General features: G+C 34.7%; 1 protein-coding gene across 3 annotated transcripts in view; it reads right to left on the bottom strand.

Annotated features, from left to right (window-relative positions):
• The window catches only part of LOC108360845 (uncharacterized), an 88,033-nt gene that overhangs the window by 66,470 nt on the left and 7,369 nt on the right, over positions 1 to 14,194 (bottom strand). For 2 of the 3 annotated variants that reach the window (XM_017613292.1, XM_017613309.1), the window contains one exon: positions 9,992 to 10,715. The exons of the other annotated variant lie outside the window; for it this stretch is intronic. In XM_017613292.1, the coding sequence (XP_017468781.1) occupies positions 10,498 to 10,715 (218 nt within the window). In that variant the 3' untranslated portion in view covers positions 9,992 to 10,497. Of the gene's footprint in view, positions 1 to 9,991; positions 10,716 to 14,194 lie in introns of those variants that run through there. 3 annotated transcript variants of the gene reach the window in all.

Here is a 14,194-nt window from a genome sequence, read left to right as displayed (position 1 = left end):
GGGGGGGTCAGAGGTTTTGCGGGAAATTTTTCCGCTTAATGTACTCTAAAGTTTCTTTTGTAACTTGCTATTATTTGAAACTCGAATTATCTGCCACGCTCTGAGGGTTATGCTATGTTCACACCATCTTAATTTAGACTCCATTTCGCATTGCAAAATCTATCACTAAATTAAGAATAAAATACCAAGCTAATTTTATTGTTCCAAATATAGACGTATTTGGTATGATTCAACTTTGCATTCAACTTTTTGTTGAACGGTCTTTCAACTAATCGCTTTCAACAAAGTTAGTCGCCAGCCAACATGTAGCTATTCAACTTTTTTTCGTGCAACCCTGCGTTGAGTTCAACGCAAAAGTTGAACAATGCAAAAACACTTTCACATATGGCGATTTCACAGGCAATTTTAGAGGCGATTAGTGGAATAAAAAGTTGGCTGCGTCCCCCCAACTTCATTGAAAGCGATTAGTTGAAAGGTCGTCCACACCAGGCGATTGTTGATTTCAACTAAAAGTTGCCTGTAAAATTGCTTTAGATCAGAATGGATCGTATAAATATGTTGTCAAATCGTCTGTCGGTCCATTTCTGGCCCATAATATCATAAAGGGGAAAAAGTTGTCAAGATTTGACATAGTGAAAACCATCCTTTACTCTAATGGTTATTTTGATGCTGTTTGTAAAGTTGACAATCTTTTAACGGATTCCCTTCCCCTTACCGCAACCTATTCTTGGTTCTCCAATTGTTTCTCCCCTTTGCCAAGTTGCGGCCGTTGTTCATCGTAAGAGTTTCAAATCTAATTTATTTTATTTTATGCAGATTTAAATATCAAGTAGTTAAGAAGGTATGAAAAGATTATGGTGATGCGCACGTCCAACTGGTCTCGCGGGTTGAAAAATAGCTCGATTTGCACCACTAAGCGTGCCTGGACATTAGACGTGATGTACGTACTTATGTCGCAGACCCGAGAGAGAACGGCGACGGTCCATCCTTTTCTAGAAAACTGAAAATTGGTCTCTAGGATATTGCTGTAGTGGGTGGTGCATATGTACACTTAACAGCAAAATTCTGCATCCACAATTTCTTTTTTTAAATATTCACACTATTTTGCATGCTAAAATTATTTTGTTATTTTTTTGATCAAAATAAAAAATATTTATTTCACTCATACTTTGCATGAAGGAAAATGCGTAGAACGCGATTTCTAAGCCACTTAATTTCTACATATTATTATACCGAAATTGCGTACTTGGAATTTTTTTTATATAATCTGATTAAAATTTTGAGAATTTTAATGAAAATTTCTTGAAGTTTCTATAATTTTGGTAAATCTTGATACCGTGGTTTATATGGTCCACAATTTTATAAAAAAAAATTGCAAACAAATTTTAGCTTGCAAAATATTGTGAATATTTAAAAAAGAAATGGTGTATACAGACTTTTGCTGCTAAGTGTATATAGTGAGAGCTGAATATTCATCGATTTTTTGAGCGTTATATTTATTTTTTATTTTTTATTTTTTTTCTCATGATAAAATCGTTATTTTCCGATTTAGTTTTTTAGACCATAAAATTTTGAAATCGGGCATTAAAACGCAGTTTCAATTATAAGAGCTGAAAATGATCAATACAAATAAAATTATTTTTGATCGAAAACAAAACAAATAAAAAATTACGGTTTTGTAACAATCTAAAAATATAATAATTTTGATATTTAACACTTAAGTCGTTAAGTCGTTAAGGTTTTTATTTTACTACTTTCATCTCCAACTGAGCTCTAAAAAAACGCATCCATAAAACGCACGCTTGTAAAATATATTGTCATCAATCATAATTTGATGAACAGCAGACAACAAGCCATGCAACGAATTGTTTTATTAAATTTTTAAAGTTTTTGTCATACTGACTTTCAAGCGCTCAATGTACGGCAATGTATAAGTATACACAAAGGCATATTGCGCCGAAGGAGTTTGTTTTCCCAAGTCAATGTGGGAGACGAACGAAATACAACAATTAAGTGGCACGTGAAAGTATGAAATGACATTGGTATTGATCGTAGGCGCGTGTAAGACAGAGAAAATGTTGTTGAAATATGGCCCAGACAACCTTAGGTCATATCCCTTGAGCCATAAGTCAAATTATGTTTCGTAACTAACTTTTCTTTCCTCCATTTTCTTTCTCTTTTATGCAAACTGCCTTACCCACCAGCCAAGTATTTGACTTTAAAAAGCAATAAAATATTTGAAAATTGTGCCGTCGCAGTTAACTATGCACTAAAATACTTAGTATGTTTTATATTTGTACGAGTGTTGTCTAATATTTTTGTTGGGTAAGCTTGCGCCTGTTACTGCTTGACATTGATGAGGGTCGTTGTGCTTATGTTTGTATGTATGTAGGAGGGCCGCATGCCACAATGACTGGGCGAAGAAAGTCTCGTGCTGTTAAATAGAACAATTTTGTGCTTAATGCGTTTTTTCCCGATTTAACTGATGTTGCAAAATAATTATAATCATTATGGCTAGAACGACCTTCGTGTATGTACATTTACATATGTATACAAATTTACGTATGTATATTGGTGGTTACGTCAAATTGATGGCTGACCGCACCGCACCGCAACGCCTTCAAGCCGATGTGGTTTAATGTCACTCATACGCCCCGCACAACGAGCCATTTGTGCTTCGAAAATAGTACGCAGATAATGTTTAAATTTACGCTTGTGTAAGTATAAGCCGTCGATTGTTCACTCGCTGTCAAATGATTAAAAAAAAAAAACAAAAACAAAAAACCAATTATTCATTACACTTTTTGGCCTTTAAATTTTGTGTCAATCACTTTGCTGACTTGCATGTAATATGTCGGGTTCATTTATTCAATTTGCTCAAAAATTTATTCAATTCAAAGTGTCTGTAATTAAAATAAGCAAAAACATTATTTTTTGTGATATAATAAATTTCACAACATTAAGAAGAGGGGCCAATGAGTTGTAGCCTTTGGTTGCCACAGTTTAATTGGAAGTATCTAAGAATTACTGCTGCACCTGAAAAAATTTCACATAGGATGCTGTTCAGAAAAATATTTTACTCAAAATAAGAAAATTTTTATTCCTCAATTCGACATGGATTTTTTTTTTTATAATTCAAAACTATTGACAATTACCGCATCGCTGCTACAAAATGCACACATGTAGAAATATGCAAAAGGTGGTCGTAATTTTTTGAAACTTTACTCATAGAAGGATAGCTACGGGGCGATTTCAAAACTGCAATCGGTTTTTGCACCGGCTACCAATTTCGAACACCTTGGGTTTAAGTACCTATTACCAATTTTGAGAAAAAATGAGTGATCTCGCCCGTTAATTTTATTATGGTTGTTTCAATAGTGAAGTCGTATTTTTTTTGTTACGGTTACCAATTAAGAAAAAAAAACCGGTTACCTTAAATTCGGATTTTTCGAACTAAGTAACCGGTACAAAAAAGCGAATTCATTTTTGAAACGGACGTGATCACTACGCCTTTTTTTCAAAATTCGTAGCCCGTACTAAAAACTCGTGTTTTTCGAAATTGGTAGCCGGTGCAAAAAAACCGATTGCAGCTCAGCACCGCTCTTTTTAGTTTTTCCATTTACGTGGCTGAATTTGAGCGTAGTAAGCTTTACAGCTACCAGAAGTTTGTATGTAGAATTTTCCTAGTAAAAGGATTTTGTTACAAAAATGTAGTAACCGGGCAAATTGAATAGTGAATCTTAATAGTGGTATTCATCTAAACCGATAACTTTATCAAGCAGATAATCTTATAAGTTTATGCACTCTGTTACATGACCCACACTCTCTTTTCGTTTACACACGCGACAATAGTCGTGTTTTCTTTAATTATAAAGCTCAGTATCACTAACTTTATACTACTAGCACGGGGATAAAGAAATTATAGAAACTACCTCACTAAATTGGAAAAAATTATATTTGCGAGATATCTATTTAAATAAATGTACATATAACATAAAGGCTATTTATTTGAAGCAAGTTATAAGAAACAATGGCAGAATGTCTGTTTGTGTGTGAATTCATTTGTCACGGCTACTAAACTTTGCGAATTATCAGTGAAACAAACAAACAGACGGGATAATAATTGAACCAGATCTCTATCAGGATCATATCGTTGTTGAATTTGCGTGCAAAATTTGTATGCGGATCCCGATTATTGCCTAAGAAAACATAGCTAGAGTTGCGACAGAGTTGCATTGTCTTCAGTTTATCAAGTTTATTCAGTAAAATCGCTGGATAAATTTATCAGATATGTGTAAACGAGTTTCCATACAAATTTTGACAGTTCATTTATAAGGTTTACACAATTATAAGTTTATACGGTTTACAATGCATTTATAAGATTTGATGAATACCCTTAATGTTGACATCCAAGGCTGAATTACACATGTAGGTGGCGGATCTGTCCCCAGCGAATAAGTTTTCTAGCGTGTCTGGAGGTACCCACCAAAAAGCGCACATAAAATAGTTCTAAGAGTAGTGATAAGAGAACTATTACGTCCTTCAACATTGCCTCTGGTACCGCTATGGACTTTGATTGTCGCTGTGAAACCAAGTAGTGGCTAGCCAGCCTAGTCTATCCTTGGAATGGCATGGAATGGAATTGTGGGTGGTCGGAAAAACCAAAAACAAATGTTCCAAGCACTCAGGCTGTACTACCCAATAGCCAAGAGACAGGACTTAGAGGAATGGGATATATAAGTGGGGGTGGGAATTTATTGCTCCGCTGCCTACTTACCAGACTCCTTTAGGAATTTCAGCAGTTTCAAACTCGTCTTTCTGCGTTAGGCACGTGTCGTTATAGAGTGTATTAAGTACATCCATATTCACATATTTACATACATACATATGTACGTAAACATTTTTATTTACATACGTATATCATAAAAAGGTTTTTATGTCAATGTACGAGTGCATACTCACAGTTATTGTAAAATTTGACACACTTAAGCACTCAATGTCACATTTGTGCATAAATTTAACAAATAAAGGGTTAACTATGCTAATCTACTTGCGACTAAACAAACTATGTTATGTATAAAAAAGCTGCATAAAGCCTTTTTTAAAACGAAAAAATAAAAACATTCCAATCGCATGAACGAAAAACACACAAAATAAATTTGCTTTCAATAGGTTTTAACACAATTTGTGACGGCTGTTGTTCGTTCCTGTCTATTGCACTTAACTCACGACGCACAGTGGGGCAAAAAGGTTGCTGTGGACAAATCGATTTTGAGAGCCTAAATATGAACCGATTTCATGTTTCTTTTTTTGTTTTAAATAAGAGATAATGAAATTTCGAGTCGATCTATCAGTGGCGATTTTTCAAAAAAGCTCTAGTTTTTTATTTATTTATGTTGAAAAATGAAAGAAAAAAAATTTTACGTTTGAATGCTTACAATTTTTTGGAAAATACTTGAAATTGATTTCAAATGCCTGCATTTAATTAAAAAAATTTTTTTTATTTGTCATCTATACTGATGGATATATTAAAAAAAAATAAATCGCCACGGATAGATCGAAGCGAATTTTAATTTATCTTTTATTAAAAAAAATAAACTTCAAATCGGCTCTCAAAATTGATTTGTCCACAGCAACCTTTTTTGCTCCACTTTGCGGCGCCTAAGCTCACCAAAAAAAAACAAAAGGGTACACCAACATATGGGGATTTGGGTAACCTCGGATTTGGGATAAATAACATTTTGATTTGTGGATGGTCTAAAAGTTTTACACTTGGATGGCGGCATATACACATACGTAAGTATGTATATTTGTACATGTATATGGTAGAGCAACGTTTTTTTGGATTGTGCACACATACACATTTTACCTTTATTTCTGACAATTTCCATATGTAAAGCTATTCAGTTAAACATGCAGCATATGTTTCACTGTAAAATACATATCGCTAGCTTAGAGTGAAAATTTGTTAAGTACAGTTTCTAAAATTTTACAGGAGAGAAGTTTTTACATATTTTTTTTCAAATATTTTGCAAAATTTAATAACAACATTTTGCGTATTCAAAGCAAAACTTAAATCCATACGAATTGGAAGAGTTCCACGTTTAAATAAGAAATTTTTTTGGTATTTTTTGGGCTTAGCAAAATTTTCGTTTCACTGCATAGAAATGGGCAGCAGTAAAATAATTTTTAATTTTCTTTCTTTTTCCATCAAAATGTACATAAGATTTCATAAAAAGTAGACTTAGCAACTTTTCACTCTATGCTAGCGAAATATTATCTATACATATATGAAATATTAAAGAGTACTTAGAAAATTTTTTAATTCTACTTTATTGTATTAGTTCAACATATGTACGTGCAAGTTTAAATTTCTGCCAAATTTTAAAGCATCGAAACGCACTGCCAATATCGGCATACACTTTTTGCCTATTTCCACCTTCATAAACTTGTAGCTTTTCCACTTCAATGCTCGCAATTTTTATCTTCTTTTTCTCACTCAGCGTTTTATGAACCCAATCATCATCCTCTTCCTAATACACCGAAGCACATTTGACACGGTGGGTATTAGTTGGTTGGTAGATACCTTCAAACAACCAAAAATTTTCGCCAGCAAAGCAAAGATACAGTTTGCCCTCTAAAAATCATTTAAGCTTCAATGGTTCACACCGAAAATATCACAATGCTAGTGCGTTTTTGTGCTTGCGTGTGTGTGTGTGTGTGTGTGTATGAAAATCTGTCTCGCATAAATAGCCCCCAAATGCGTAAGTGATAACGCCACTTGGTGGCAATTTATGGTTTTCGATGATAATTTTCCGGTTGACTTCTATGTAAACGTGAGCAAAAGTATCCGATGTTTAAAAAACGAAAAAAAAACTAAATAAAATCAACAACAAAAGTCAAAAAAATAAATAACAGCAAATGCTTTACTTTGTGTGCCTTTGTGGCTGGTAAGACAGCCTTTTGTTGTTGGGATGCTTCTCAGATTTAAATGTTTCTCTTTAAGGCACAAAAGCACGCAAATATACATAAATATATGTATGTACATATACACTAGGGTAGTCAATAATAGTATCAACTTATAAATTTTTTATAGGGCCATCCCTTATTTTGATCTACGTACCTAGTAACTACATGCAGGAAAATTTGAAAATTTTAAGTAATTTTTACAGCGCTCGTAGGGTTTTTAAAATATTTAATTTTTTTTTTTTTAAATCGAAAAAAATTAACAAAATACTGGCTTGGTATGTCGTTTGACGCGTATTTTAATTTGCTTTCTAACGAAGTGCTAATTGTTATTGACCGGACATTTCAGAAAACACACCTTTATCTCAAAAAACTGCCCAAAGAAAAAAATTAAAAAAAAAAAATTTTTGAGGTCAGTAAAGTCCTTACTATTTCTGCCTTACACATAAGTTTCTCGCGTTTTTTTAGATAGTTATGTATTTGTAAACCAGTGTTGTAGAACTTAAAAAAAATTTGCAAAATACTGCACTTATTCCGAAAAAAAATAAACAAATGTCAATCTTTGGTGGCTAAATATTGATTACTAAATTTATTTGGCGATGACTTTGAACGTATATGAATAGTATTCAATAATATGTCTAGTTATCAGTTTGCATTTTTTTAAACCCTGCTAGCCCCGATTTTTTTTTTATTTTTAAATTTTTTGATCTCTTAATTTTTTACGCAGAACAAACTAAAAGTGTGTCAAAATTTAGACGTTGATATTTTAGGCACCTCCCTAATATAGTACACACACACAAATAATATTTCACTGATACCCTTAGGATGGCTGACTGTTTACGTACATATTTGCTGTTGGTTGTCAACACTAAACACGCTTGTTACATTTAACATACATATGTACATACACCTTAATGTGCCAAAAACATCCGCACTTACAAAGTATGTGTGTATATAAAAGTACATGTCTACATACAGTGCTTACCATAACTATATATTTGTACGACAGCCACACATTGATAAGTTTTCGCTAATTATGCTATTTTTTTTATATAAATATAGTTTCTTCTTTAATGAAACCGGCATATATTGAAGTTTCAAACTTTGTGCAATATAAAAAAAATAAAATATCAAAAAATGTTCGTAAAAATTTTGAGATTTTTAGTTAGATTTCTTAGATAAAATTTTGAGTATGCAGTTGTATAGCCCATGCAAATTTTAAAAGTTTTAAGCTGCTGAAACTTATCTTTTTTTGCCAATTTTTTTTTTTTTTGTTGACGAGTTTAGTATTTTTCTTCCATACGGAGTATGTACGAGTATGTTCGGACATTTTTTTTATATGCAGAAAATGAGCAACACCAACAAAAAGTTGCGAAAAATCAACGTCCTACAAAACTGCAACTGAAAATTTTTCTAAGAAATGTAATTTAAATGCTCGACATTTTTACGAAAGTTTGTTGATTATTTTTTTTATTCAACAAATACTGAAACTTGGATTTACCCCTCTATTCTAACAGAGTCACAAAACTTAGCTCATCTCTGTTGTGGTTTCAAGTGCGCCGAGAAATGTGTCACAAAAAATTCGATTTTGAGTGCTAGAAAAATACACAAAAATTTAAAAAATTGAATTGAAGCGGCATATTCTTTGAGCGGCAAGCTTTGAGGCGCAGTAGAAATCACAGCAGTGATGAGCTAAAGTTTGTGACTTTGTTAGAATACGGCTGTTAGAATGAATTATATTTTTATAAAAAAATAATTAAAATTAAAATATATAAATTATAATCATGATAAGCACTATATATATGTACCTATACTAGCTTTGTTGTGACTGTAAATTTCCCTGCTGGCACCTTAGCCGCCGCGTACATCAAATATTAATGCCATAAAAGGTGGCAAATTTTCATTGTGGTCGCCAGTTTCAACTTTTGGCCTCGAAACTTTGCTTTGCTATATCGCTTTCATGAAAATGAGTTACAATGCTTGCAACAACCAGAAAAGAGACACAATATATAGTGCACGAGAGGTTCTTCCGTACTGATTTCCAAATTAGTGTGCAAATTAAATTCGTTTGGAATTGCAAGACAAATTAGTGACACTTATGCCGTGGATTTGTGCACTTATTAAATTTTCCTTTTGAGCCGATATCTGAAATTATTTTGCTTTAGTTTTGAAATTAAATGATTTCTGCTCGCAAAGTAAGCCGCTTGTTATGATTACAACCACTCCAACAATTTCTCCTAAACCTGGCACAGTTGTTAGCCTTGATACAAAATACCAAACGGCTGAAAATTTAAAAAATCGGACAATAAGCACGCCCACATCTCATACAACGGTAATTTAGATAAATACGAAATCTTTGATATATCGCTAGGTTATTTAATGTGGTGATTTCCGAAATAACTATCACTTCTACCATTTTTTCAAATTATTATTGCTTTTCCACAATAAGTTTTTCATTAAAAACGGCCTCAAGCTCAAAAAAAAATTGTTGAATTAAAAAAAATGAAAAAATATAAAAAGTAAATTTCTAACAAGTAAATGTAAATAAACGAAGAAGTAATCAAAAATATTCCTTTGCCCGAGGATTCGAATTTAGGATAGATATCTCGAATGGCGCGCCAGTGCTTCGCTCACTCGGTGTTTGCGACTGTTTGAGTGCTCAAATGCTTTCTGTTAGAAGAGCTTTTACTATGAATGTTGGCAAGGGAACATTTTTTGTTACAGAATAAACAACATTTTTGAAACTATCTTGCCTACTGCCTCGCAATCGTCTTACAAAAAACTTGCAGCTATATTAGCAAAATCGCCCTCTTAACTGCAGTTAACCTGGTAGTGGAATTGTTCAATAAAGAAACAAAAAATAATTTAAAGGCATACCTTTTATTTACAAAATTCTACGAGTATTTTATTATTTATGCGTACGTATCTTAAATGCTAAAATAATAAAAAAAATCTGCTTAGCAATACAAATTCACCATTTTCCGCCTAAATATCGTTTCACTTTTACAACATGTTTGATATATTAGTTTCCTGCTATTGTTTTTAAATTTTACAAATTACTTTGCCCGCCGACAATGCATCAATCAATCAGTGCATGTCGTTATACTACACGCTTTCTGTTCAATTTCGGCTGTACATTTTTTTGCGCAAACACGTACACACATAACCACACAAAAAGTATGCTCGTAGTTTGGGAAAAGTTTTCAACGAAAAAATTTTGTTGATGTCTATTGTTTTTACATATGTATAGACATAGCACATTCATATATATCCATATACATATGTATGTATATAAGTAGTAGTCGTGCCAGGATACAAAATATTGGCGTTTCTACGAGCATAGTGATTTTCAACCATTTCGGTATCATTACTCTGATGTGCCATGCATACGCAGTTATACTACATATTTATATCTATGTATGTATTTATAACTCGACAACACTGATGACTACACTTGACTTCTTTAACGAGTGTTGTACACTTTCACCGCTTGTTGACCCGCCCCCCATTCACGCGATTCTCGAATTTCATTCATTCATACTCTGCCAAACAGTCCGCCATGCGGCGCACGTATATCGGCGATAACTCCCCCTCGGACTGAGCACAACCGCTGGGACCGAGCAGATGCAGTGCAATATGATCGCGGCACTCAATTACACCATCGCCATTGCAGTCGCGTGCATATCTGCTGATGTAGGCAGCGACAGTACGAGTCGCACAGTAGATGTTGTTGACACAGTGGGCGTAAGCTGTAAGTAGAGCGGAAAAAAAAGTTATACATACTTTCAATGAATAAACTACTAGACAGCTTAGTAACTATGTACGTATAGATATATGTAGGTGAGTGAATTTGTGAGTAGCTGGTAGCTGGTGTACATACATACATATTGCACTTAGACCAGCTTAACGTTGGATGCGATGCGATGACTGATAGCGGATGTTTGCAGCCTATCGTTTTACGCTGACCCCCTTTTTCGCTCCGGTTGTGCCCCGCAAAGGTGGCAATGGCAAGTTCAGCTTTTCAATCAACATGTTAATGTGAAACTTTTGCAACGCCCATATCGTGCATCGAAACGCCCTTGCGCTGTTGCAACGATGGCAATTCCTTTTTTTCGCTTGTTTATTCTTCACTGATTGACTTTGTTCGATAGTTTAGTAGTGGTGGTGCGCGAGTCACCGGGTATTGGAAAAGTGTGAAAGCGTCGCGTATTTTCTGTTTTTTTTTTAGCAGTTTGACTGTTTTTAGTTGAACGCTCCTCTGTTTGCCCATTTGAAATATGTAAGTATTTCTTGATATTTTGTAGAAAGTTTTTAAACTACAGCTTTGAGTTTGTCGCTCATTTTGCTGGTTAAAAATTAATGAATGGCAGCATAAACGGGCCAACAGAATTTCTTGACACAAGCTGTGTAATTCAAGATGAGTCTTATGGAATTTAGCCCGTTGTTTTGTCCCAATTTCGGGTTTAAAGTGTCAAACAAAATTGGGAAATTTGCAATTTATGTAAAAGCATATTTAAGCAGAATTGATTTTAACGATGAAAAGGAAAAATAAAAATGAATAAAAGGTAAAAACTAACAAAGAATATTAAAGTAGAAAGTTTTCTTCGAACTATTTCTTCCATACTCAAAAATGTAAATAAATAAATTACCAGGACAATTGACGAAAAAAGCGGACTGTCCCGTATAATACAGGACGGATGATCACCGTACCTATTGGGCGCAGGGGAGCATGTCCTACATGGAGCCTAATGACTTACGCCTTTTAATTTACAGTTATTTATTTCTTAAAACACTGGAGAAGATATTGGATTAGTACATCATCGAACGCAGATCTGAAGATTTTTCGCTATTACATTAAATTAAGGTTAACATCGTAAAAGCCTTGGCTTGCAATAAACTTGCTTTAGGGGCTATTATCAACTTCCTGCATTCAACTATTATCCTTCCTACATTGAAATAAGAGTTTCAGAAACTCTGGCGGAATTCGTCAGTCTTCTTTTTGGTAAAAGGACTATTTTATGTCCGGAGCATCTTTCATCAGATATGCGTCAAGAGCCCCGCCTAGCGAGGTTCTCTCGTCGCTCTTATGGCATAACCACTCTCAGCTTTTAGGCGAAATTATATAAAATTCGGTACATATTGAAGGAACTTGGTCTGGGGGCAGCATGCGAACTCAACATCAATCTGTAAAAAAATGTATATAACTATTTCACTCCAAGTCAGTTCGTTCAATGGCGTAGCGAATGAGGTTAGATACTTGGGAATTATCTCGGACAGGGTGCTTCCCTGAAAACGGAACTACGAAGCAAAAATCAGAAAAGCCATTACTGTCCTGTTGGCCTATAATTCTGCTATTGGTAAAAAAATGGGGCATTAACCCGTAGATAGTGAACTGGATATACATGACAGGGGTTCTCCCGATCATCTTCTGTGGAGTCACAGCTTGGTAGGCATCAATCGAGGAATCTACTACTAGATACAAATTTAATAAGGTAAAGGGGGCTAATAACCCTCCATCTCGCCCTGGTAATTGCACTTAATTTTATCCCTATTGACTCGTAAACTTCAAGCGAGAAGTAATACAGTCAGATAAATGCTTTGAATAAGTGGAAGGACACAATATACGTGGATATTATATAACTTTAGAAGCCTGCCCGACAAATTTAAAGCACCCAGTCTATTCAATATCGACTTTGGTCTTTTGAAGGGCGAACACTCTACTGAAATAGATACCGGTGAGCCAAAATAACAAACAAATAGGAAGTGGTGTATACCCGCAAGAGTTATCTCCAGAATGAATTTTGGGAAAGAATTTCACTGAAATCTATACTGATGGATCCAAAATAGACTGCGGTGTGGGTGCGGGGATGTTCTATGAGATACTGAATATCTCTCTCTCGTTCCGACTACACGGCCTTACATTAGGCAGATTCTCCTTCCAAAGATATATAAATTCATCGACGAAGTCAAGTGGTTTGACGAAACTGACGAATCATAAAGGCACATATCTGATAAAACGTATCAGGATGGTACTCTCAGTGCTAATTGGGTCCTGAGAAAGTGCTCGGGCCACGCTTCTACGAACCAACAAATTTTGATATCACAGTTCATAATGACATTTTGGGTAACTGCAAAGCTCTGATGAACTTTCAGGATCAGTTACCCGCTTATCAGCTGAAAAATCTCCTCAAAAAACTGCTTCGAATTGTCTAATAAAAAGTGGGTCGCTGACCCAATGTTCAAAGAAGGACCCCCATTTCATTTGCAGTTGGAACATTCCCAACTTAGGCTGCTAATAGGGATAATCACGGAACAGAATGAGGTCCAACAAACTCAATGCCTGCAACGATTCCCACATCAAATCTATAAAAGCGACCGAAAGCCACGATCCATTTCGCACGCCTGTTTTTCCTTTGATAATCGAAAAATCTTCTTAACTTGAAATTATAAAAAAAATCTACAACACTAAAAGAAATGACGGCGAAATCAAAAGCAATACCGAAATTAACAGGGAACAATTTGAGAAAACAAACAAACACTGATTTAAGCAAATCCAAATCAAACAAAAATAAAATCTTCAAAAATCCAAAATAAAGGGCAGGCTATTTATTATATTGAAGCTATGATGCATTCACGGTTCCGTTCACCTCTACCTTTGATCAGCAAATCAGTGAACCAAAAAAAAATCTGCTCTGCTGAAGAATGCATCAAAACTCTTGCATTTCAATAATACCAGCAATTAGCACTAAAAAGTACAGTAGCATTAAGCTTCTACATTCATACATGTATGTATGTGTGTGCAAATCCTTTATACTTGAAACTCAATCTAACCCAGTTCGGACAAAGTGTGTACTTGCACGCCTTGTACACCACTTTTGATTTAAAATGAAATTTTCAACGAAAACTTGAAAGCACTAAAGCTACTGAGGAGTACTGAAGAACTGCTAGCTAGTCACACTTTGTAGACGTGTTTAAAAGCGTGTGTGTGCATAGGTAAGTGGCCGTGAGTGTGTGGCGTTGAAATTTCATTACCTACTGGACTTGGAGCTGGTATAATAGCAGCTCGCATTAAATGAAACAGCCAGAGGGAGCACAAAACACATACACATGCGCAAGCATTAACTGGCTCCGAGAATCAAAAGCACACAAATTTTCAGCATTCACCACTGTCTACGTCGGTGATTCCCAAAGTAGTCCAAGCTGGGAATTTGGGTGCAGTGGTCCGCGG

Source organism: Rhagoletis zephyria, unplaced genomic scaffold (genome assembly GCF_001687245.7).
Source record: "Rhagoletis zephyria isolate East Lansing unplaced genomic scaffold, Rhagoletis_zephyria_1.1 Rzeph_scaffold_00017, whole genome shotgun sequence".
NCBI lineage: Eukaryota > Metazoa > Arthropoda > Insecta > Diptera > Tephritidae > Rhagoletis > Rhagoletis zephyria.
Note: the sequence above shows the minus strand (reverse complement) of the source record. Positions and strands in the feature narration are given on the sequence as shown.